At 40.1% G+C, this 27,573-nt stretch overlaps 1 protein-coding gene across 1 annotated transcript in view; it reads right to left on the reverse strand.

Annotated features, from left to right (window-relative positions):
• Positions 1 to 27,573, reverse strand: part of LOC139758947 (uncharacterized) — a 179,256-nt gene that overhangs the window by 54,033 nt on the left and 97,650 nt on the right. Inside the window, exons 3-5 of the mRNA XM_071680763.1 lie at positions 9,875 to 9,946; positions 9,535 to 9,691; positions 9,121 to 9,244 (exon numbers count right to left, since the gene is read on the reverse strand). Coding sequence (XP_071536864.1) covers positions 9,121 to 9,244; positions 9,535 to 9,691; positions 9,875 to 9,946 — 353 coding nt within the window. The remainder of the gene's footprint in view (positions 1 to 9,120; positions 9,245 to 9,534; positions 9,692 to 9,874; positions 9,947 to 27,573) is intronic.

Genomic DNA, 27,573 nt, shown 5'->3' on the forward strand with positions numbered 1-27,573 from the left:
AGTCTGATGCTCTGTACATGCTTTCACCCTCTCAATGAATACCCTCCCATATGGTTTCCCTGGAATACTCAAGAAGCGTATACCTTTATCCCCTTTGCCTTTGTACAATATTACTATATATGCATTCCGCCAATCCTCAGGCACCTCACCATGAGTCATACATACATTACATATCCCTACCAACCAGTCAACAACGCAGTCACCCCCTTTTTTTAATAAATTCCTCTGCAATACCATTCAAACCAGTCGCCTTGCTGTATTTCATCTTCCGCAATGTTTTTACTACTTCTTCTCTGTTTACCAAACCATTCTCCCCGCACACCACCCCGACCAAAACACTATATATCTGCCACTCTATCATCTAACATATTCAACAAATCTTCTAAATACTAACTCCATCTCCTTCTCACATCACCACTCCTTGTTATTACCTTCCCATTTCCCCCTTTCACCGACGTTCTCATTTGTTCTCTTGTCTTATGCACTTTATTTACCTCATTCCCAAACGTTTTTTTTATTCTCCCTAAGATTTAATGATACTCTCTCACGCCAACTCTTATTTGCCATCTTTTTCACCTCATGCACCTTTCTCTTGACCTCCTGCTTCTTTCCTTTATACATCTCCAGTCATTTGCATTTTTTTCCTGCAATAATCGTCCAAATGCCTCTCTCTTCTCTTTCACCAATAATCTCATTTCTTCATCCCACCACTCACTACCCTCTCTAATCCGCCCACCTCCCACGCTTCTCATGCCACAAGCATCTTTTGCACAAGCCATCCCTAGATACATCCCATTCCTCCCCCACTCCCTTTTTGTCCTTTACTTTCATTTTTCGATTCTGCACTCAGTCTCTCCTGGTACTTCCTCACACAAGTCTCCTTCCTAAGCTCACTTACTCTCACCACTCTCTTCACCCCAACATTCTCTTTTCTTTTCTGAAAACCGCTACAAATCTCCACCTTTACCTCAACAAGACAATGATCAGACATCCCTCCAGTTCTACCTCTCAGCACATTAATATCCAAAATTCTCTCTTTCACGCGCCTATCAATTAACACGTAATCCAATAACGCTCTCTGACCATCTCTCCTACTTACATACGTATACATATGTATATCTCTCTTTTTAAACCAGATATTCCTAATACAAGTAATTTTTCAGCACATAAATCTACAAGCTCTTCACCACTTCCATTTAAAACACTGAACACCCCATGTACACCATTTACTCCTTCAAGTACCACATTACTCACCTTTGCATTCAAAGCACCCATCACTATAACCCGGTCTCGTGCATCAAAACGACTAACACACTCACTCAGCTGCTCCCAAAACACTTGCCTCTCATGATCTTTCTTCTCATGCCCTGGTGCATATGCACCAATAATCACCCATCTCTCTCCATCCACTTTCAGTCTTACCCATATCATTCTAGAGTTTACTTTCTTACACTCTATCACATATTCCCACCACTCCTGTTTCAGGAGTAGTGCTACTCCTTCCCTTGCTCTTGTCCTTTCACTAACCCCTGACTTTTCTCCCAAGACATTACCAAATCACTCTTCCCCTTTACCCTTTAGCTTCGTTTCACTCAGTGCCAAAACATCCACGTTTCTTTCCTCAAACATACTACCTATCTCTCCTTTTTTTTCTCATCTTGGATACATCCACACACATTTAGACACCCGAATCTGAGCCTTCGAGGACGTTGAGCACTCCCCGCGTGACTTCTCCTTCTGTTTCCCCTCTTAGAAAGTTAAAATACAAGGAGGGTAGGGTTACCAGCCCCCCCGCTTCCGTTTCCTTTAGTCGCCTTCTGTCATGTATAATGCACCGAAACCACAGCTCCCTTTCCATATCCAGGCCCCACAAAACTTCCCATGGTTTACCCCAGACGCTTCACATGTCCTGGTTCAATCCACTGACAGCACGTCGACCCCGTATACTACATCGCTCCAATTCACTCTATTCCTTGCTCGCCTTTCACCCTCCTGTATGTTAAGGCCCCGATCACTCAAAGTCATTTTCACTCCATCTTTCCATCCTCAATTTGGTGTCCCACTTCTCCTTGTTCCCTCCACCTTTAACATATATATCCTCTTTGTCAATCTTTCCCCAATCATTCTCTCCATGTGACCAAACCATTTCAAAACACCCTCTTCTGCTCTCTCAACTACACTCTTTTTGTTACCACACATCTCTCTTACCCTATTATTACATACTCGATCAAACCACCTCATACCACATATTGTCCTCAGACATCTCATTTCCAGCACATCCACCCACCTCCGCAGAACTCTATCCATAGCCCATGCCTCGCAACCATATAACATTGTTGGAACTACTATTCCTTCAAACATACCCATTTTTGCTTTTGGAGATAATGTTCTCGACTTCCACGCATTCTTCAACGCTCCCAGAACTTTCGCCCCCTCCCCCACCCTATGATTCACTTCCGCTTCCATGATTCCATCCGCTGCCAAATCCACTCGCAGACATCTAAAACACTTCACTTCCTCCATTTTTTTTCCATTCAAACTTACCTTCCAATTGACTTGTCCCTCAACCCTACTGTACGTAATAACCTTGCTCTTATTCACATTTACTCTCAAATTTCTTCTCTCACACACTTTATCAAACTCAGTCACCAGCTTCTGCAGTTTCTCACACGAATCAGCCACCAGCGCTGTATCATCAGTGAACAACAACTGACTCACTTCCCAGCTCTCTCATCCAGAAAAGAGTGCATACTTGCCCCTCTTTCCAAAGCTCTTGCATTCACCTCCCTAACAACCCCATCAACGAAAAACTAAAAAACCATGGAGACATCACGCACCCCTGCCGGAAACCAACGTTCACTGAGAACCAATCACTTTCCGCTCTTCTTACTCGCACACATGCCTTACATCCTCAATAAAAACATTTCACTGCTTCTAACAACTTGCCTCCCAGAACATATATTCATAATACCTTCCATAGAGGATCTCTATCAACTCTATCATATACCTTCTCCAGATCCATAAGTGCTACAAAGAAATCCATTTGCTTTTCTAAGTATTTCTCACATACATTCTTCAAAACAAACACTTCTGAAACCACACTGCTCTTCCCCAATCTGATGATCTGTACATGTCTTCATCTTCTTAATCAATACCCTCCCATGAAATTTCCCAGCAATACTCAACAAACCTATACCTCTGTGATTTGAGCACTCATTTTTATCCCCTTTGCGTGTGTACAATGTCACTATGCAAGCATACCGCCAATCCTCAGGCACCTCACCATGAGTCATACAAACAGTGAATAACCATACAAACCAGTCAACAATACAATTACCCTCTTTTTTAATAAATTCCACTGCATTACCATCCAAACCCGCTGCCTTGCCAGCTATCATCTTCCGCAAAGCTTTACTACTTTTCTCTGTTTACCAACTTATTCTCCCAAACCCTCTCACTTTGCACACCACCTCGACCAAAGCACCCTATCATCATACACATTGAACAAAATTTCAAAATTCTCACTCCATCTCCTTCTCACATCACAACTACTTGTTTTCACCTCCCCATTTGGCCCCTTCAGTGATGTTGCCAGTTGTTCCTTTGTCTTAAGCACTTTATATACCTCCTTTCAAAACATATTTCTATTCTCTCTATAATTCAATGATACTCTCTCACTCCAACTCTCATTTGCCCTCTTTTTCGCCCCCTGCACCTTTCTCTTAACCTCCAGCCTCTTTCTTTTATAAGTCTCCCACACATTTTCATCGTTTGTCTCCAAAAATCGTCCAAATACCTCACTTTCCTCTTTCACTAATAATCTTACTTCTTCAGCCCACCACTCACTACCCTTTCTAATCTGTCCACTTCCCACACTTCTCATTCCGCAAGCATGTTTTGCGTAAGCCATCACTGCTTTCTTAAGTACTTCTCATTCGTCCCCCTCCCCCTTACGTCCTTTCTCACATTTTTCATTCTGTAGTCAGTCTCTCCTGGTACTTCCTCACACAAGTCTCCTTCCCAAGCTCACTCACTCTCACCACTTTCTTCACCCTAATATTCTCTCTTCTTTTCTGAAAACCCCTACAAATCTTCACCATCTCCTCCACAAGATAATGATCAGACACCCCTCCAGTTGCACCTCTCAGCTCATTGACATCCAAAAGTCTCTTTCGCGCGCCTATCAATTAACACATAATTCAATAACGCTCTCTGGCCATCTCTCCTACCTACATACGTATACTTATGTATATCTCTCTTTTTAAACCAGGTATTCCCAATCACCAGTCCTTCTCCGCACATAAATCCACAAGTTCTACACCCTATATACACCAATTATTCCCTCAACTTCCACATTACTCAACTTGGTATTCAGATCATACATCATTAAAACCCGGTCTCGTGCATCAAAATTACTAACACTATCTCATCTGTTCGCAGAACACTTGCCTCTCATGATCTTTCTTCTCACGCCCATATCAATCTAGAGTTTACTTTGTTACACTCTATCACATACTCCCACCATTACTGTTTCAGGAGTAGTGTTACTCCTTCCCTTGCTCTTTTCCTCTAACTAACCCCATTACCCTTGAGCTTCGTTTCACTTAGAGCCAAAACATCCAGGTTCCTTTCTTCAAACATACTACTTATCTCTCCTTTCTCTCCACACACATTTGGACACCCCAATCTGAGCCTTCGAGGAGGATGAGCACTCCCCGCATGACTCCTTCTCCTGTCTCCCCTTTTAGAAAGTTAAAATACAAGAAGGGGAGGGTTTCTAGCCTCCCGCTCCCGTCCCCTTTAGTCGCCTTCTACGACACGTGAGGAATGCGTGGGAAGTATTCTCTCTACCCTATATATATTTGGGGACAAGAGCAAGGGAAGGAGTAGCACTACTTCTGAAACAGGATTGATGGGAGTGTGTGATAGAGTGTAAGAAAGTAAACTCTAGATTGATATGGGTAAAACTGAAAGTGGATGGAGAGAGATGGGTGATTATTGGTGCATATGCACCTGGGCATGAGAAGAAAGATCATGAGAAGCAAGTGTTTTGGGAGCAGCTGAGTGAGTGTGTTACGAGACCGGGTTATAGTAATGGATGATTTGAATGCAAAGGTAAGTAATATGGCAGTTGAGGGAATAATTGGTGTACATGGGGTGTTCAGTGTTGTAAATGGAAATGGTGAAGGGCTTGTAGATTTATGTGCTGAAAAGGGGCTGGTGATTGGGAATATTTGATTTAAGAAGAGAGATATACATATATATACGTATGTAAGCAGGAGAGATGGCCAGAGAGCGTTATTAGATTACGTGTTAATTTATAGGTGCGCGTAAGGGAGACTTTTGGATGTTAATGTGCTGAGAGGTGCAACTGGAGAGATGTCTGATCATTATCTCGTGGAGGCGAAAGTGAAGATTTGTAGAGGTTTCCAGAAAAGAAGAGAGAATGTTGGGGTGAAGAGAGTGGTGAGAGTAAGTGAGCTTGGGAAGGAGACTTGTGTGAGGAAGTACCTGGAGAGACTGAGTACAGGATGGAAAGAGGGGAGAACAAAGGACATAAGGGGAGTGGGGGAGGAATGGGATGTATTTAGAGAAGCAGTGATGGCTTGTGCAAAAGATGCTTGTGCCATGAGAAGCGTGGGAGGTGGGCAAATTAGAAAGTGTAGTGAGTGGTGGGATAAAGAAGTAAGATTATTAGCGAAAGAGAGGTGAGAGAGGCATTTGGACGATTTTTGCAGGGAAATAATGGAAATGGCTGGGAGATGTATAAAAGAAAGAGGCAGAAAGTCAAGAGAAGGATGCAAGAGGTGAAAAAGAGGGCAAATGAGAGGTAGGGAGAGAGAGCATCATTAAATTTTATGGAGAATAGAAAGATGTTTTTTTATGGAGAATAGAAAGAGGTAAATAAAGTGCGTAAGACAAGGGAACAAATGGGAACATCAGTGAAGGGGGCAATGTGAGAAGGAGATGGAGTGAGTATTTTGAAGGTTTGTTGAATGTATTTGATGATAGAGTGGCAGATATAAGATGTTTTGGTCGAGGTGGTGTGCAAGGTGAGAGGGTTAGGGAGAATGATTTGGTAAACAGAGAAGAGATAGTAAAAACTTTACCGAAGATGGAAGCCGGCTAGGCAGCGGGTTTGGATGGTATTGTAGTGGAATTCATCAAAAAAAAAGTGGGTGATTGTATTGTTGACTGGTTGGTCATGACAGAGTAGAGTTATTATTTCAATCAATGTTCCTTAGGGCATTACGTATTTGCAGTCCAGAGTTGACTGATGATGAGTTTGAGAAGATATATTCTATTGGATCTAAGTTAAAGTACCCTAGATCTTTCATTGATAGATCCTTTAAGTTAGCAAAGAAATTATTTTATAGAGTTTAGCCTAAACCTCCCATTGACACAAGGATTATTTTAGTTCTCCCTTTTAATAATAATTTCACTTTACTTCCCATGTTACTCAAATCTTTTAATGTAAATGTTGCCTTCAGCAACAATAATACCATAAAGAATATCTTAATCAGGAATTCACCAGAAAATTCTCTTGGATGCATATATAAAGTGCCATGTGGAAATTGTGATGAATTTTATGTTGGGCAGACTGGTAAGGATATTTCTGTTAGACTTAAGCAACATAAATAGAGTATAAGAACGGGACAAGTATCAAATGCCTTGTTTAATCACGTTAAAAACTATGATTATTGTATTGACAGGAGTAATGCCATCTCAGTTATTAACTCTAACTCTATTACCACGAGAAATATCATTGAATCTCCTATTATCAAATACACAAAGAATTATAATCTTGATATTAGTGATGGTCTATACAAATTAGATAACTTTATTGTTCCCAAATTTGTAAAATCATAAGTTTATGAACGCTCGTTGTCTGTCTTGGACAATCGCATGTTTACCAAATGGCGTCCTAGCTTCGTCTCTTCGATGTATATCAACTGACTTATATTTCTCTCTTGTGTCTCCCCTGATGGTGTGATTATTACACTAAAGTGCACTTGAGAACTTATCGTGTTTCATTTTCCCACGTGGATTCATAGGAATATATATATATATATATATATATATATATATATATATATATATATATATATATATATATATATATATATATATATATTTTTATACTTTGTCGCTGTCTCCCGCGTTTGCGAGGTAGCGCAAGGAAACAGACGAAAGAAATGGCCCAACCCCCCTCCATACACATGTATATACATACGTCCACACACGCAAATATACATACCTACACAGCTTTCCATGGTTTACCCCAGACGCTTCACATGCCCTGATTCAATCCACTGACAGCACGTCAACCCCGGTATACCACATCGCTCCAATTCACTCTATTCCTTGCCCTCCTTTCACCCTCCTGCATGTTCAGGCCCCGATCACACAAAATCTTTTTCACTCCATCTTTCCACCTCCAATTTGGTCTCCCTCTTCTCCTCGTTCCCTCCACCTCCGACACATATATCCTCTTGGTCAATCTTTCCTCACTCATTCTCTCCATGTGCCCAAACCACTTCAAAACACCCTCTTCTGCTCTCTCAACCACGCTCTTTTTATTTCCACACATCTCTCTTCCCCTTACGTTACTCACTCGATCAAACCACCTCACACCACATATGGTCCTCAAACATCTCATTTCCAGCACATCCATCCTCCTGCGCACAACTCTATCCATAGCCCACGCCTCGCAACCATACAACATTGTTGGAACCACTATTCCTTCAAACATACCCATTTTTGCTTTTCGAGATAATGTTCTCGACTTCCACACATTCTTCAAGGCCCCCAGAATTTTCGCCCCCTCCCCCACCCTATGATCCACTTCCGCTTCCATGGTTCCATCCGCTGCCAGATCAACTCCCAGATATCTAAAACACTTCACTTCCTCCAGTTTTTCTCCATTCAAACTCACCTCCCAATTGACTTGACCCTCAACCCTACTGTACCTAATAACCTTGCTCTTATTCACATTTACTCTTAACTTTCTTCTTCCACACACTTTACCAAACTGAGTCACCAGCTTCTGCAGTTTCTCACATGAATCAGCCACCAGCGCTGTATCATCAGCGAACAACTGACTCACTTCCCAAGCTCTCTCATCCCCAACAGACTTCATACTTGCCCCTCTTTCCAAAACTCTTGCATTTACCTCCTTAACAACCACATCCATAAACAAATTAAACAACCATGGAGACATCACACACCCCTGCCGCAAACCTACATTCACTGAGAACCAATCACTTTCCTCTCTTCCTACACGTACACATGCCTTACATCCTCGATAAAAACTTTTCACTGCTTCTAACAACTTTCCTCCCACACCATATATTCTTAATACCTTTCCACAGAGCATCTCTATCAACTCTATCATATGCCTTCTCCAGATCCATAAATGCTACATACAAATCCATTTGCTTTTCTAAGTATTTCTCACATACATTCTTCAAAGCAAACACCTGATCCACACACATATATATATATATATATATATATATATATATATATATATATATATATATATATATATATATATATATATATATATATATATATATATTTTATACTATTCGCCATTTCCCGCGATAGCGAGGTAGCGTTAAGAACAGAGGACTGGGCCTTTGAGGGAATATCCTCACCTGGCCCCCTTCTCTGTTCCTTCTTTTGGAAAATTAAAAAAACAAAAAACGAGAGGGGAGGATTTCCAGCCCCCCGCTCCCTCCCCTTTTAGTTGCCTTCTACGACACGCAGGGAATACGTGGGAAGTATTCTTTCTCCCCTATCCCAGGGATATATATATATATATATAAATATATATATATATATATATGTATATATATATATATATATATATATATATATATATATATATATATATATATATATATATATATATATATATATATATATATATATATATATATATATATATATATATATATATATATATATATATGCTAGCCTGAGGCAGGTACCCATTTTATCTACGTATCTTTAGGGATGGATGAATAGCTGTCATGATTGTGAATGTGTCACGGTCAGGAAGGCCAGTCTTACAGACCACACTCGTCCGAGGGACTAGTTTGTACCTCAGCTCACCTTCTCAGACTTCTTTATCATAAAAGGGCTGGCGTTAGGTCTTTTGCAGTTCCTTGGTACTTTTGCTGTCTCCAGCGACGTCCTGAACTGAATTTTAAGAGATCCGTCGAGATATTTTAATATTCTGTTAATGTGTTTTTTTTTCTAAATATCTCAATGGTTTTTAAGGCCTCCCCACCAATCCATTTCATTATATATGGGGCTATAGTGTTTTGTACTGCGGAAACGCTTTTGAGCTTGTGTGTGTGTGCGTGTGTGTGTGTGTGTCCGTGTGTGTGTGTGTGTGTGTGTGTGTGTGTGTGTGTGTGTGTCCGTGTGTGTGTGTGTGTGTGTGTGTGTGTGTGTGTGTGTGTGTGTGTGTGTGTGTGTGTGTGTGTGTGTGTGTGTGTGTGTTTGTGTATGCGGTGTACGAACTTGATTCTGAAATGGTCATAGGCGCATGTGATGAGTTCCTTCCCATACAAATAATGGGTAAATGTAAGAAAAGAGAAACAGCTCACCATCCAGGGCCAGGCGCTGACTACGGCGTCCTGGGCTCCCTGTAGCTCTCTGTAGCTGTTCAATCCACACTCTGTAACGGTAAGAATGATACACATTATCTCGATGATGATGGTGACATTAATTCAGTACATTAAGGTTACTCAGAATCGTACACGTTATCTCGATGATGATAGTGACATTCATTCGGTACATTAAGGTTACTCAGTTCAGTACAATGAAACTGCTGGAATATAGATGTTGCTTGATTACTCACCAAAGTCTACGGTGGGCTGAGAGATGTCATGAACAGCGACCAGGCCGGTGCTGCTGTGCACTCTTACGCTATCTGTAAAGTGTATTTATCAATAAGTAAAGCAGTGATTTACCCTGGTGCCACAAACCTACAACACCACCAACTACATGCTCTAACCACCACTCACATTGACTTTACTGACACCATAACCTACAACATCTACCGACCTTGAGTATATTCCGTTAGTAGGATCATCATTACCAGTGGCATTACTACAACCAGCACGGGACGAATGTTTTTGTTTCTATCCATATAATGCTCGAATTGTCATTGTTGAAGATGACTACATTCGCTACTGCGTCTGATATCGTTATTACCACATTTTCTTTCGTAGTCACTGTACATCAGCCATAGTATATTCATTCAGAGTCCTACCAGTGCTACAAATATTTCATCATCTTGGCTTCTAACGTTTCTGGCAGTCATAATGGTAGTCGTGCCAGGAGTGATAGTTGTGATCAGCACCTGTACAACATTAATGGTATGTCCAGAATAACCATTAATCACATACTAATACTATCCCTTATTATCTCAATCTGTTCTCATTGATATAAAGAGGAACAGAAAATGCGCGATAACCTAATTCTCCAGAAGTCAGTGTGGACAGGACTTTGCATGGCCATCAACAAAGTTATCGTGGACAGGACTTTGCATGGCCATCAACAAAGTTATCGTGGACAGGACTTTGCATGGCCATCAACAAAATTAAAACTCACTCATGCTGCTGCCTGTAATTGTTCTGTACTGTTGAATTTTCTTCCCATGAATATCTGTTCAAAATGCTGGTGCTATGATACCCGAAACTCCCTTTCAAAATGATGAATGCGCTTACAATTTTTGTTACAATAAATCCGACCCTAATAAGCTATTTCCGTTTGGGTAAATGCTTGCCAAACTTTACTTAAAGATGGTCTTCTAACTCAGCAAATGTTTCGTCTTTCCTTCTTCCTTTACATCATGAAAAATTTTACAACTGCAACAACGTAGTTGGCTGTAACAACAGCCATCCGAGATGGTGCTGCTGTCCAAACTTGATATCTAAAGTGTTCCCCGGAACCATTGAACCATTGTATACCTTCTAAGTTCCGATCACTGGTCTTACTTCAAGTCTCATTCATATTTGGCTACCAACATAATCATACCGTCTTCTACCTGCACACATAAGGCACCTGTTCTACTCAAGTTTTATTTCTTTTCTTCGCAATAATTGTCTTCTCCCTTCTCGTCGCTCCATCTTTTATATAAGTATGCTAGAGTCCAACGAACTTATGGTCCTCAGTCTCCGGTATCAGCAGAGTGCTAACGATGACCGGGTTCCCGCCTGACTCTGCTGCCAACGGCGCGAGCTCAGGCAGTAGTAGTATCAGCTCTTCCAGTGACTACTCCCCCTTTTATTCGTCCTGTTTCTTTATCAATTATTTCACCAACATTCGTGATCTTTCAAGTAAATCTCTCTTCTGTTGAATACCATCAAACTAGTTCCTTTTCTTCTTTCTTATTACTCTGTGAGACCCAATCATCTAGTGGTACTCTAACTGACCCTTTTCATATCACATATAATCGTCACTCCTGATTCCGTATCAGATGTGGTGTCTGTGCTTATGCCAACGTCAGGCTGTCCTTGAGGGATGTTGAACCCCCAAAAGTCGATGCTATCTAGCTGGGGGCTTTTCTACCAACTGCTTATATTTTTCTTTGCTTCGCCGACTACTCTCGTAACTCAATAAATCTTATAACTTACGTGAGGCGTGTCATCTTCTCACTTTCATCAGCGTACACTATAAGTAATGACTGAACTCCAACGATGCAGATGGTGGTGGTGGTGGTTGGGAGTGGGAGTGTGTGTGTGTGTTTGTGTGTGTGTATGTGTGTGTGTTGGGGGGGGGGGGGGTAAGGGGGGAATTAAAGCCCTCACATTGTGTGTTCTCAATGATGTCAAACAAATCATTCCCCAACCTCCCATATTCCTGATCGCTGCGATCACTCTTCAAAAAACTCTGGATCTGTTCATCAATTGTAATTCTCACCCCCCAGTTGGTTCATCTGACCACGCCCTCGACATTTTTCTCTTTTAAGTGCATCTCCTTCTGCAGCCCTTACTGAACATAAATATTGGCACCTTAATAACGCTAACCGGAATAACTTGCATAAATTCTTTCTGACTCTTCTTAGGTAGACTACTACCTCTTCTCATGTGATGTTTCTGTCTCTGTTGAACGTATAGCAGAGGTTATTGGAGCGGGAATGGAGGTATCTCTCCCTTCATCCTCTAAAATTTCCTCTTATTAGAATCCGTGATTCAACTATTTTTGCTCTGAGGCAGTTCAGGCGAAAGACCTGGAATATCGGGCTTGGAAAACCTCTCCCTCTTCTGATTCCCACTCAGCATTTGCTCTTAATTATTGTATGCTGTTCGTGGGGCGATGCGTTCCTTCTTCTCTTTATAAGTCTGATTTTTGACTGAAGGCATCTCTAACTACTTCTGTTGCTGTTCCTTTCTTATATTTTCTTTCACCGACAAAACAACACTTTTTTCTTTTCTCCTCGAGCACATTAAAGACTCCAGTCACTGGCAAAATCTACATCAAGGTCGGGCCTAAATTGAAATAAAGAGAGGATTAAGAAGGGAAGAAAGAGACAAGGGAAAGTATCTACAAATTTTGGAGGAAGTGAAAAAACCTGTTTTTTAAGATGTGTCAGGTCATAGTTATTGGGAAAGACATGAGAAGGTAAAGAGTTCCAAAGCTTCGAGGTCTAGGGAAAGCAATATTTATCAAAATGGCCTGCCCTTGAGTTGCCAACGGCCACGCAGATATCACATGACGCAGCAACTTGCCGAGTATTGCGTGGTCTAGCTATTGGTGGGGGCACACAAGCAGCCAGCTCTCGGGAGCAGAAACCAAAATAATACCTAAAGGAGAGGGAAAATGAACCAACATTGTGGCGCAGGGCAAGAGGGCCAAGTTTGGAAGTTAGCCTGAGACAGTTATAAATCGGACCTCTTTCGAACCGACTTTTCCAAGTAATGATGCAGAGGTAGAACCATCCTCACCTTGTGACTCACTTCCGCTTCCATGGTCCCATCCTCTGCTAAATCCACTTCCGGATATCTAAAACACTTCACTTCGCCAGTTTTTCTACATTCAAACTTACTTCCCAATTTACTCGTCCATCAACCCTACCTTGCTTTATTCTCATTACTCTCAACTCTCTTCTCTCACACACTTTACCAAACTCAGTCATCAACTTCTGCAGTTTCTCATCCGAATCAGCCACCAGCGCTGTACCATCAGCGAACAACAACTGACTCACTTCCCAGGCCCTCTCATCCACAACAGACTGCATACTTGTTCCTATGTCCAAAACTCTTGTATTCACCTTCCTAATCACCCCATCCATAAACAAATTAAACATCCATGGAAACATCACGCACCCCTGCCGCAAACTGACATTCACTGGGAACCAATCACTGTCCTCTCTTCCTACTCGTACACATGCCTTACATCCTTGGTGGAAACTTTTCACTGCTTCTAACAACTTGCCTCCCTAGCCGTATACTCATAAAACCTTCCAAAAAGCATCTCTATCAACCCTATCATATGCCTTCTCCAGATCCATTAATGCTACAACAAATCCATCTGTTTTTCTAAACATTTCTCGCATACATTCTTCAAAGCAAACACCTGATCCACACATCCTCTACCACTTCTGAAACCTCTCTGCTCTTCCCCAGTCTGATGATCTGTACATGCCTTTACCCTCTCAATCAATACCCTCCCATATATTTTCCCAGGAATACTCAAAAAACTTATGCCTCTGTAATTTGAACATTCACGTTTATCTCCTTTGCCTTTGTACAATGGCACTATGCATGCATTTTGCCTATCCTCAGGCACTTCACCATGATCCACACATACATTTAATATCCTTACCAACAAATCAACAGCACAGTCACCCCCTTTTTAAATAAATTCCACTGCAATACCATCCAAACCCGCCGCCTTGCCGGCTTTCATCTTCCGCAAAGCTTTCACTACCTCTTCTCTGTTTACCAAACCATTCTCCCTGACCCTCTTATTTCGTACACCACCTACAACAAAACACCCTATATCTGCCACTCTATCATCAACACATTCAACGAACCTTTAAGATACTCACTCCATCTCCTCACTTCATCACTGCTTGTTATTACCTCCCCATTTGCCCCCTTCACCGATGTGCCCATTTGTTCTCTTGTCTAACGCACTTTATTTACCTTCTTCCAAAACAGAAGAAAGATCATGCGGGGAGTGCTCATCCTCCTCGAAGGCTCAGACTGGGGTGTCTAAATGTGTGTGGATGTAAACATGATGAGAAAAAGGAGAGATAGGTGGTATGTTTGAGGAGAGGAACCTAGATGTTTTTGCTCTGAGTGAAACGAAGCTCAAAGGTACAGGAGAAGGGTGGTTTGGGAATGTCATAGAAATAAAGTCAGGGGTTGGTGAAAGGACAAGAGCAAAGGAAGGAGTAGCACTACTGAAGCAGGAGTTGTGGGAGCATGTGATAGATTATGAGAAAGTAAACTATGGCCTTAAATGGGTAAAACTGAAAGTGGATGGAGAGAGATGGGTGATTATTATGCACCTGTTCATGAGAAGAAAGATCATGAGAGGCAAGTGTTATAGGAGCAGCTGAGTGAGGATGTTAGCAGTTTTGATGCACGAGCTCGGGCTATAGTGATGGTTGATTTGAATGCAAAGGTGAGTAATGTGGCAGTTGAAGGTATAATTGGTGTACATGGGGTGTTCAGTGCTGTAAATTGATATGGTGAAAAGCTTGTGGGTTAGTGTGCTGAAAAACAACTGGTGATTGGGAATACCTGGTTTAAAAAGGGAGATATATATAAGTATACATATGTAAGTAGAAGAGATGGCCAGACGGCGTTACTGGATTACGTATGAATTGATAGGCGTGCAAAAGAGAGACTTTTGGATGATATGTGCTGAGAAGGGCAGCTGGAGGGATGTCTGATCAAGATCTTGTTGAGGGGAAGGTGAAGATTTGTAGAGATTTTCAGAAAAGAAGAGAGAATGTTGGGGAGAAGAGAGTGGTGAGAGTAAGTGAGCTTGGAGAGGAAACTTGTGTGAGGAAGTACCAGGAGAGATTGAGTGCAGAATGGCAAAAGGTGAGAGCAAATGACGTAGGGGGAGTGGGGGAGGAATGGGATTTTTTAGGGAAGCTGTGACGCTTGCGCTAAAGATGCTTGTGGCATGAGAAAGGTGGATGGTGGGCAGATTAGAAATGGTAGTGAGTGGTGAGATGAAGAAGTAAGATTGTTAGTGAAAGAGAGGAGAGAGGCGCTTGGCTGACATTTGCATGGAAGTAGAGCAAATAACTGGGAGATGTAAAACAAAAATGGCAAGAGGTGAAGTGAAAGGTGCAGTGGTGAAAATGAGGGCAATATAGAGTTGGGGGTGATACATTGAATTTTAGGGAGAATAAAAAGATGTTTTGGAAGGTGGTTAACAACGTGCCTAAGAAAAAAGAACAAATGAGAACATCGGTGAAGAAGGCAAATGGGGAGGTAATAACAATTAGTAATGAAGTGAGATGGAGATGAAGTGCGTATTTCGAAGGTTTGTTGAATGTGTTTATGATAGAATGGCAGATATTGGCTGTTTTGGTCGGGGCGGTGTGCGAAGTAAGAGGGTCAGTGAGAAAGGTTTGATAAAGAGAGAAGAGGTATATATACATATATATATATACATATATATATATATACATATATATATATATATATATATATATATATATATATATATATATATATATATATATATATATATATATATATATATATATATATATATATATATATATATTTTTTTTTTTTTTTTCTTTTTTATCACACTTTGTCGCCGTCTCCCGCGCAAGCGAGGTACCACAAGGAAACAGTCGAAAGAATGGCCCAACCCACCCACATACACATGTATATACATACACATCCACACGCGCACATATACATACCTATGCATCTCAACGTATACATATATATACACACACACAGACATATACATATATACACATGTACATAATACATATTGTCTGCCCGTATTCATTCCCGTCGCCACCTCGCCACACATGAAATGAAAACCCCCTTCCCCCCGCATGTGCTCGAGGTAGCGCTAGGAAAAGACACCAAAGGCCACATTCGTTCACACTCAGTCTCTAGCTGTCATGTATAATGCACCGAAACCACGGCTCCCTTTCCACATCCAGGCCCCACAAAACTTTCCATGTTTTACCCCAGACGCTTCACATGCCCTGGTTCAATCCATTGACAGCACGTCGACCCTGGTATACCACATCGATCCAATTCACCGTATTCCTTGCACGCCTTTCACCCTCCTGCATGTTCAGGCCCCAATCACTCAAAATTTTTTTCACTCCATCCTTCCAACTCCAATTTGGTCTTCCACTTCTCCTTGTTCCCTACACCTCTGGCACATAAATCCTCTGTGTCAATCTTTCCTCACTCATTCTCTCCATGTGACCAAACCATTTCGAAACACCCTCTTCTGCTCTCTCAACCACGCTTTATTTATTACAACACATCTCTCTTACCCTTTCATTACTTACTCGATCAAACCATCTCACACCACATATTGTCCTCAAACACCTCATTTCCAACACATCCACCCTCCTCCGCACAGCTCTATCTATAGCCCACGCCTCGCAACCAACACTGTTGGAACCACGATTCCTTCAAACACACCCATTTTTGCTTTCCAAGATAACTTTCTCGACTTCCACACATTTTTCAACGCTTCAAGAACTTTCGCCCCTTCCCCCACCCTATGATTCACTTCCGCTTCCATGGTTCCATCCGCTGCCAAATCCACTCCCAGATATCTAAAACACTTCACTTCCTCCAGTTTTTCTCTGTTCAAACTTACCTCCCAATTGACTTGTCCCTCAACCCTATTGCACCTAATAACCTTGCTATCATTCAAATTTACTCTCAGCTTTCTTCTTTCACAGACTTTACCAAACTCGGTCACAAACTTCTGCAATTTCTCACCCAAATCAGCCACGAGCGCTGTATCATCAGCGAACAACAAGTGACTCACTTCGCAAGCTCTCTCATCTACAAGAGACTGCATACTCGCCCCTCTTTCCAAAACTCTTGCATTCACTTCCCTTAAAACCCCATCCAAGAACAAATCAAACAACCATGGAGACATCACACACCCCTGCCGCAAACCAACATTCACTGAGAACCAATCACTTTCCTCTTCCTACACGTATACATGCCTTACATTCTCGATAAAACCTTTTCACTGCTTCTAACAACTTGCTTCCCACACCATATATTCTTAGTACCTTCCACAGAGCATCTCTATCAACTCTATCATATGCCTTCTCCAGATCTATAATGCTACATACAAATCCATTTGCTTTTCTAAGTATTTCTCACATACATTCTTCAAAGTAAACACCTGATCCACACATCCTCTACCACTTCTGAAACCACACTGCTCTTCCCCAATCTGATGTTCTGTGCATGCCTTCACCCTCTCAATCAATACCCTCCCATACAATTTCCTCGGAATACTCAACAAACTTATACCTCTGTGATTTGAGCACTCACTTTTATCCCGTTTGTACAATGGCACTATGCAAGCATTCCGCCAATCCTCAGGCACCTCACCATGAGTCATACATACATTAAATAATCTTACCAACCAGTCAACAATACAGTCACCCCCTTTTTTAATAAATTCCACTGCAATACCATCCAAACCCACTGCCTTGCCGGCTTTCATCTTCCGCAAAGCTTTTACTACCACTTCTCTATTTACCAAATCATTTTCCCAACCCTCTCACTTTGCACACCACCTCGACAAAAGCACCCTATATCTGCCACTGTATCCTCAAACACATTCAACAAACCTTCAAAATACTCACTCCATCTCCTTCTCACATCACCACTACTTGTTATCACCTGCCCCCTTCACTGATGTTCCCATTTGTTCCCTTGTCTTACGCACTTTATTTACCTCCTTCTAAAACATCTTTCTATTCTCCCTAAAATCTAACGATACTCTCTCACCACAACTCTCATTTGCCCTCTTTTTCACCTCTTGCACCTCTTCCTTGACCTCCTGCCCCTTTCTTTTATACATCTCCCAGTCAATTGCATTATTTCCCTGCAAAAATCGTCCAAATGCCTCTCTCACCTTTGTTCTCACCTTTTTCTATTCTGCACTCAGTCTCTCCTGGTACTTCCTCACGCAAGTCTCCTTCCTAAGCTCACTTACTCTCACCACTCTCTTCACTCCAACATTCTCTCTTTTTTCTGAAAACCTCTACGAATCTTCACTTTCGCCTCCACAAGATAATGGTCAGACATCCCTCCTGTTGCACCTCTCAGCACATTAACATCCAAAAGTCTCTCATTCGCGCGCCTATCAATTAACACATAACCCAATGACGCTTTCTGGCCATCTCTGCTAGTTACATAAGTATACTTATGTATATCTCTCTTTTTAAACCAGGTATTCCCGATCACCAGTCCTTTTTCAGCACATGAATCTACAAGCTCTTCACCATTTCCATTTACAACACTGAACACCCCATGTACACCAATTATTCCCTCAACTGCCACATTATTCACCTTTGTATTCGAATCACCCATCACTATAACCCGGTCTCGCGCATCAAAGCTAATATATATATATATATATATATATATATATATATATATATATATATATATATATATATATATATATATATATATATATATATATATATATATATATATTTGCGTGTGTGGACGTATGTATATACATGTGTATGGGGGTGGGTTGGGCCATTTCTTTCGTCTGTTTCCTTGCGCTACCTCGCAAACGCGGGAGACAGCGACAAAGCGAAAAAAAAAAAATATATATATATATATATGTACATATATATATATATTTATATATATATATATGTATATATATATACATATATATATATATATATATATATATATATATATATATATATATATATATATATATATATATATATATATATATATTATCCCTGGGGATAGGGGAGAAAGAATACTTCCCACGTATTCCCTGCGTGTCGTAGAAGGCGACTAAAAGGGGAGGGAGCGGGGGGCTGGAAATCCTCCCCTCTCACTTTTTTTTTTTTTTTTTTAATTTTCCAAAAGAGGGAACAGAGAGGGGGCCCAGGTGAGGATATTCCCTCAAGGGCCCAGTCCTCTGTTCTCAACGCTACCTCGCTAATGCGGGAAATGGCGAATAGTATGAAAGAAAGAAAGAAAGAATATATATATATATATATATATATATATATATATATATATATATATATATATATATATATATATATATATATATATGTATATATATATATATATATATATATATATATATATATATATATATATATATATATATATATATATATATATATATATATATATATATATATATATATATATATATATATATATATATATATATATATATATATATATATATATATATATGTATATATGTATATATATATATATATATATATATATATATATATATATATATATATATATATATATATATATATATATATATATATATATATATATATATATATATATATATATATATATATATATATATTATCCCTGGGGATAGGGCAGAAAGAATACTTCCCACGTATTCCCTGCGTGTCGTAGAAGGCGACTAAAAGGGGAGGGAGCGGGGGGCTGGAAATCCTCCTCTCTCAATTTTTTTTAATTTTCCAAAAGAAGGAACTGAGAAGGGGGCCAGGTGAGGATATTCCCTCAGTGGCCCAGTTCTCTGTTCTTAACGCTACCTCGCTAACGCGGGAAATGGCGAATAGTTTGAAAAAAAAAAAAAAAATATATATATATATATATATATATATATATATATATATATATATATATATATATATATATATATATATATATATATATATATATATATATATATATATATATGTATATATATATATATATATATATATATATATATATATATATATATATATATATATATATATATATATATATATATATATATATATATATATATATATATATATATATATAGCTTTTACTACCTCTTCTCTGTTTACCCTCTCACTTTGCACACAATCGACCAAAACACCCTGTATCTGCCACTCTATCCTCAAACACATTTAACAAAACTTCAAAATACTCAGTCCATCTTCTCACATCGCCACTACTTGTTATCATCTCCCCATTAGCCCCCTTTACTGAGTTCCCATTTGTTCTCTTGTCTTACGCACTTTATTTACCTCCTTCCAAAACATCTTTATATTCTCCCTAAAATTTGATGATTCTCACCTCAACTCTTATTTGCCCTCTTTTTCACCTCTTGCACCGTTCTCTTGACCGCCCGCCTCTTTCGTTTATACATCTCCCAGCCATTTGCATTATTTCCCTGCAAAACTCGTCTAAATGCCTCTCTCTTCTCTTTCACTAATAATCTTACTTCTTCATCCCACCACTCATTACACTTTCTAATCTGCCCACTTCCCATGCTTTTCATGCCACAATCATCTTTTGCGTAAGCCATCACTGCTTCCCTAAATACATCCCATTCCTCCCCCACTCCCTTACGTCCTTTGTTCTCACCTTTTTCCATTCTGTACTCAGCCTCTCCTGGTACTTCCTCACACAAGTCTCTTTCCCAAGCTCACTTACTATCACCACTCTCTTCACCCCAACATTCTTTTTCTGAAAACCCTCTACAAAATCTTTACCTACTCCTCCACTAGATAGTGATCAGACATCCCTCCAGTTGCACCTCTCAGCCCATTAACATCCAAAAGTCTCTTTCTCGCGCGCCTATCAATTAACATGTAATCCAATAACGCTCTCTGGCCATCTCTCCTACTTACATACGTATACTTATGTATATCTCTCTTTTTAAACCTGTTGTTCCCAATCACCAGTCCTTTTTCAGCGCACAAATCTACAAGCTCTTCACCATCTCCATCTACAACACTAAACACCCCATGTACGCTAATATTCCCTCAACTGCTACAGTAGAGACCTTTCCATTCAAATCACCTGTCACTATAATCCAGTCTCGTGCATCAAAACTACTAACACACTCACTCATCTGCTCCAAAAACACTTGCCTCTCATGATCTTTCTTCTCATGCCCAGGTGCATTTGCATCAATAATCACCTATCCCTCTCCATCTACTTTCAGTTTAACAATGTCAATCTATGGTTACTTTCTTTCACTCTATCACATACTCTCATCACTCCTGTTTCACGAGTAGTGCTACTCCTTCCCTTGGTCTTGTCCTCTCTCTACCCGGTGACTTTACTCCAAAGACATTCCCAAACCACTCTTCCTATTTACCCTTGAGCTTCGTTTCACTCAGAGCCAGAACATCCAGGTTCCTTTCCTCAAACATACTACCTATATCTCTTTTTTCCTCATCTTGGTTACATCCACACACATTTACACACCCCAGTCTGAGCCTTCAACGAGGATGAGCGTTCCCCGCGTGACTCCTTTTCCTGTTTCCCCTTTCAATACACTTTATTCGTATTCATATAACTCCGCGTTCTACAGTCAGGTTCGGTAAAACGCTATCAGCTGGCTATGTGTTCTCTTCGGAAACAACCGATAGACCCCGTTGCTCACCATTGTGAGACGAAGGGTATTCGAGTACTTAGTATTTCGAATAGTTATTTCCTATTATACAGTCCCATATATATATATATATATATATATATATATATATATATATATATATATATATATATATATATATATATATATATATATATATATATATATATATATATATATATATATATATATATGGGAACTTCAGTGAAGGGCGCAAATGGGGAGGTGATAACAATTAGTGGTGATGTGAGAAAGAGATGGAGTGAGTATTTTGAAGGTTTGTTGAATGTGTTTGATGATAGATTGGCAGATATAGGGTGTTTTGGTCGAGGTGGTGTGCAAAGTGAGAGGGTTAGGGAAAATGATTTGGTAAATTGGTAAACAGAGAAGAGGTAGTAAAAGCTTTGCGGAAGATGACAGCCGGCAAGGCAGCAGGTTTGCATGGTATTGCAGTGGAATTTATTAAGAAAGGGGGTGACTGTATTATTGACTGGTTGATAAGGTTATTTAATGTATGTATGACTCATATGGTGAGGTGCCTGAGGATTGGCGGAATGCGTGCATAGTGCCATTGGACAAAGGCAAAGGGGATAAGAGTGAGTGCTCAAATTTCAGATGTATAAGTTTGTTGAGTATTCCTGGTAAATTATATGGGAGGGTATTGATTGAGAGGGTGAAGGCATGTACAGAGCATCAGAATGGGGAAGAGCAGTGTGGTTTCAGAAGTGGTAGAGGATGTGTGGATCAGGTGTTTGCTTTGAAGAATGTATGTGAGAAATACTTAGAAAAGCAAATGGATTTGTATGTAGCATCTATGGATCTGGAGAAGGCATATGAGTTGATAGAGATGCTCTGTGGAAGGTATTAAGAATATATGGTGTGGGAGGCAAGTTGTTAGAAGCAGTGAAAAGTTTTTATCGAGGATGTAAGCTCTCTCATCCCCAACAGACTTCATACTTGCCCCTCTTTCCAAAACTCTTGCATTTACCTCCCTAACAACCCCATCCATAAACAAATTAAACAACCATGGAGACATCACACACCCCTGCCGCAAACCTACATTCACTGAGAACCAATCACTTTCCTCTCTTCCTACACGTACACATGCCATACATCCTCGATGTGTGGAAAAAAAAGAGCGTGGTTGAGAGAGCAGAAGAGGGTGCTTTGAAATGGTTTGGGCACATGGAGAGAATGAGTGAGGAAAGATTGACTAAGAGGATATATGTGTCGGAGGTGGAGGGAACGAGGAGAAGTGGGAGACCAAATTGGAGGTGGAAAGATGGAGTGAAAAAGATTTTGTGTGATCGGGGCCTGAACATGCAGGAGGGTGAAAGGCGGGCAAGGAATAGAGTGAATTGGATCGATGTGGTATACCGGGGTTGACGTGCTGTCAGTGGATTGAATCAGGGCATGTGAAGCGTCTGGGGTAAACCATGGAAAGCTGTGTAGGTATGTATATTTGCGTGTGTGGACGTGTATGTGTGTACATGTGTGTGGGGGTGGGTTGGGCCATCTCTTTCGTCTGTTTCCTTGCGCTACCTCGCAAACGCGGGAGACAGCGACAAATATATATATATATATATATATATATATATATATATATATATATATATATATATATATATATATATATATATATAAATATATATATACATTATCCCTAGGGATAGAGGAGAAAGAATACATTCCATGTATTCCCTACGTGTCGTAGAAGGCGACTAAAATGGAAGTGAGCAGGGGACTGGAAATCATCCCCTCTCGTTTCCTTTTTTTTTTTCCAAAAGAGGGAACAGAGAAGGGGGCCAGGTGAGGATATTCCCTCAAAGGCCCAGTCCTCTGTTCTTAACGCTACCTCGCTAACGCGGGAAATGGCGAATAGTATGAAAGAAATATATATATATATATATATATATATATATATATATATATATATATATATATATATATATATATATATATATATATATATATATATATATATATATATATATATATATATATCATCACACTAGTCCGTGATGATAGTTATGAAAGTGAATCACACTACAGTAGTTAATATGATTTTATTTTTCTATACATGTGGCATGACTTGTTTCGTAGAGACAATCCATCTTATCAGGAACCAGTCCTTAACAAAGTAGTTTAAATCCCAACATTTCAACCAAGTGCCGCCGTCTATCGTCTACCATTACAGACCGCATACTGTCTGGGTTGACCAGCCATAATCGTTAAAAAGAGAGAGTGATTAAGTGGGGTCATGTGGCATGGGCCAACCTGCGTTGCTAGGTGTGTCTTGAATAACTTTTTTTTTTTCTGTTCTCGTGTTTTGTCAAATATTTCATAAAAATTTGACTAATGATAAGGTGGACTTTAAAGTTGCCTGGTAATAAATCAAAGTTCTTAGTACTGGCAATCAAGACATTCAGTGACGTTGCGTGTGGCATAATCAGCTGAGAGGGTATAAAAAAACGGGATTATCAAGATCTATGGGGTGACCATTTTCATGATAGTGTCTAGCAATTGCATTTTTATGGTCATCCCTACGGACTACCTGGCGGTGCCAGGAACACCTCTCCGTTGCAGTTTTTCCGGTTTGTCCTCTATATAATATATCTTTACATGCCTTGCATCTGACAGCGTAAACTCTCCCAGTTGTTGAATGATTTGGCGTACTCTTAAAAGTAACATCACAAGTACAGTTTCTTAGAACATTTCTTAGAGTAGCTAGGTTGGGAGAATAGTGAAGCGCTAAACATTTAAACGTCATCGTTTGTCACATTTTTTGTTGCAAGAAGCATGAAATGTCTCCCTAGCTTTGCAGTAAGCTTTGTTTAGAAACCACTTACGTTAATATAACTGCCTAAAGATACGTCTTATATGACTAAATTCTACTAACACCAAGTAGCTACAACTTAAATTCCTACAAGAATACCTTAAGAACAAAATAATTCCACACACCCGAATCCCAGAATAGAATAAACATTAAATCCTTCTACAGCACATAGACAGTGCCAGAACTGACTCCGACCAGGCTCTCTACAACCTCAGAAATGCCAGAAGAGAACTCTCCTCTATCTACGATGACCCTGTTGTTGCTACCAACCGTATGTTAAAGGTAGAAGACGCGTAAGAAACCAGATCATCGGGAAGAAGAATCATCTGGAATAAAAAGAAACAATGTATGGGCTAAAGTATCAAACCCAGATAAGAACATCGTCAATCTCTCGTCCTATTCCTGAACACAGGATGAAAAACTTGCACTGAGTTTTGGTCTCTCTTTTTCTTTCAAATCCACGGATACTTTTAGTGTGAAACGTTTAGTCTCTATTGTGAGATCCACTAATGGCTCCAAACAGGAATTTGATTTCATATCCAGTTAAATTTTAAGTGCCCTGGCCAGTGAAACTGTTTCTAAGTGTAGTGACATGTCACAAAGATTCCACAGAGCCATTGCAAATCTCAAGAAAAATGAAGATATTCACCTCACAAAATCAGGTAAGACTAGCCAGTTCGTGATTATGAATACAGTTAACTATAGATGTAAATTTCAGGATCTTTTAAAAGACACTGATACATATGAAAGATTAATATCCAATCTCCTTAACTCTAGACTAAACCAATTTTTAAATAAGCACCATGACATTCTAAAGGCTGGTTAATCCCTCGCTTCCTTATATATATATATATATATATATATATATATATATATATATATATATATATATATATATATATATATATATATATATATATATATATATATATAGATAGATAGATATAGGGTGTTTTGGTCGAGGTGGTGTGCAAAGTGAGAGGGTTAGGGAAAATGATTTGGTAAACAGAGAAGAGGTAGTGAAAGCTTTGCGGAAGATGAAAGCCGGCAAGGCAGCAGGTTTGGATGGTATTGCAGTGGAATTTATTAAAAAAGGGGGTGACTGTATTGTTGACTGGTTGGTAAGGTTATTTGATGTATGTATGACTCATGGTGAGGTGCCTAAGGATTGGCGGAATGCGTGCATAGTGCCATTGTACAAAGGCAAAGGGGATAAGAGTGAGAGCTCAAATTACAGAGGTATAAGTTTGTTGAGTATTCCTGGTAAATTATATGGGAGGGTATTGACTGAGAGGGTGAAGGCATGTACAGAGCATCAGATTGGGGAAGAGCAGTGTGGTTTCAGAAGTGGTAGAGGATGTGTGGATCAGGTGTTTGCTTTGAAGAATGTATGTGAGAAATACTTAGAAAAGCAAATGGATTTGTATGTAGCATTTATGGATCTGGAGAAGGCATATGATAGAGTTGATAGAGATGCTCTGTGGAAGGTATTAAGAATATATGGTGTGGGAGGAAAGTTGTTAGAAGCAGTGAAAAGTTTTTATCGAGGATGTATGGCATGTGTACGTGTAGGAAGAGAGGAAAGTGATTGGTTCTCAGTGAATGTAGGTTTGCGGCAGGGGTGTGTGATGTCTCCATGGTTGTTTAATTTGTTTATGGATGGGGTTGTTAGGGAGGTAAATGCAAGAGTTTTGGAAAGAGGGGCAAGTATGAAGTCTGTTGGGGATGAGAGAGCGTGGGAAGTGAGTCAGTTGTTGTTCGCTGATGATACAGCGCTGGTGGCTGATTCATGTGAGAAACTGCAGAAGCTGGTGACTGAGTTTGGAAAAGTGTGTGGAAGAAGAAAGTTAAGAGTAAATGTGAATAAGAGCAAGGTTATTAGGTACAGTAGGGTTGAGGGTCAAGTCAATTGGGAGGTGAGTTTGAATGGAGAAAAACTGGAGGAAGTGAAGTGTTTTAGATATCTGGGAGTGGATCTGGCAGCGGATGGAACCATGGAAGTGGAAGTGGATCATAGGGTGGGGGAGGGGGCGAAAATCCTGGGGGCCTTGAAAAATGTGTGGAAGTCGAGAACAATATCTCGGAAAGCAAAAATGGGTATGTTTGAAGGAATAGTGGTTCCAACAATGTTGTATGGTTGCGAGGCGTGGGCTATGGATAGAGTTGTGCGCAGGAGGATGGATGTGCTGGAAATGAGATGTTTGAGGACAATGTGTGGTGTGAGGTGGTTTGATCGAGTGAGTAACGTAAGGGTAAGAGAGATGTGTGGAAATAAAAAGAGCGTGGTTGAGAGAGCAAAAGAGGGTGTTTTGAAGTGGTTTGGGCACATGGAGAGGATGAGTGAGGAAAGATTGACCAAGAGGATATATGTGTCGGAGGTGGAGGGAACAAGGAGAAGTGGGAGACCAAATTGGAGGTGGAAAGATGGAGTGAAAAAGATTTTGTGTGATCGGGGCCTGAACATGCAGGAGGGTGAAAGGAGGGCAAGGAATAGAGTGAATTGGAGCGATGTGGTATACCGGGGTTGACGTGCTGTCAGTGGATTGAAGCAAGGCATGTGAAGCGTCTGGGGTAAACCATGGAAAGCTGTGTGTGGACGTATGTATATACATGTGTATGGGGGGGGGGGGGTTGGGCCATTTCTTTCGTCTGTTTCCTTGCGCTACCTCGAAAACGCGGGAGACAGCGACAAAGTATAATAAAAAAAAAATAATATATATATTTATATATATATATATATATATATATATATATGGTCTTCCAAAAACTCACAAATCACATCTGCCTGTTAATTCCCCTAGTTATAAATTATCTAAATGGCTAGCAAGACACCTTAGCAGTTTTCAAGGAAAAATCGCATGCTATTGATAGCTTAGATTTTGTAAACAAAGTTAGACACATAGATTTGCCTGATTATATATCATTAATTTTGATGAGATTTCCCTTTTCGCTAAAGTACCCATTAATGAGACCATCACACGCTTAGGTACCCATTAATGAGACCATCACACGCTTAAGTAGGGAATTGCCTGTTCTCAGTCTTGCCTTGCCCCTGCATATAAAAGCTTACATTGACTTAGTAGAGCTTTGTGATTCCAATAATGTTTTCCAAGATGATGAAGTATTGT

The sequence above is a fragment of the Panulirus ornatus genome, chromosome 32 (genome assembly GCF_036320965.1).
Source record: "Panulirus ornatus isolate Po-2019 chromosome 32, ASM3632096v1, whole genome shotgun sequence".
In the NCBI taxonomy this organism is placed as follows: domain Eukaryota; kingdom Metazoa; phylum Arthropoda; class Malacostraca; order Decapoda; family Palinuridae; genus Panulirus; species Panulirus ornatus.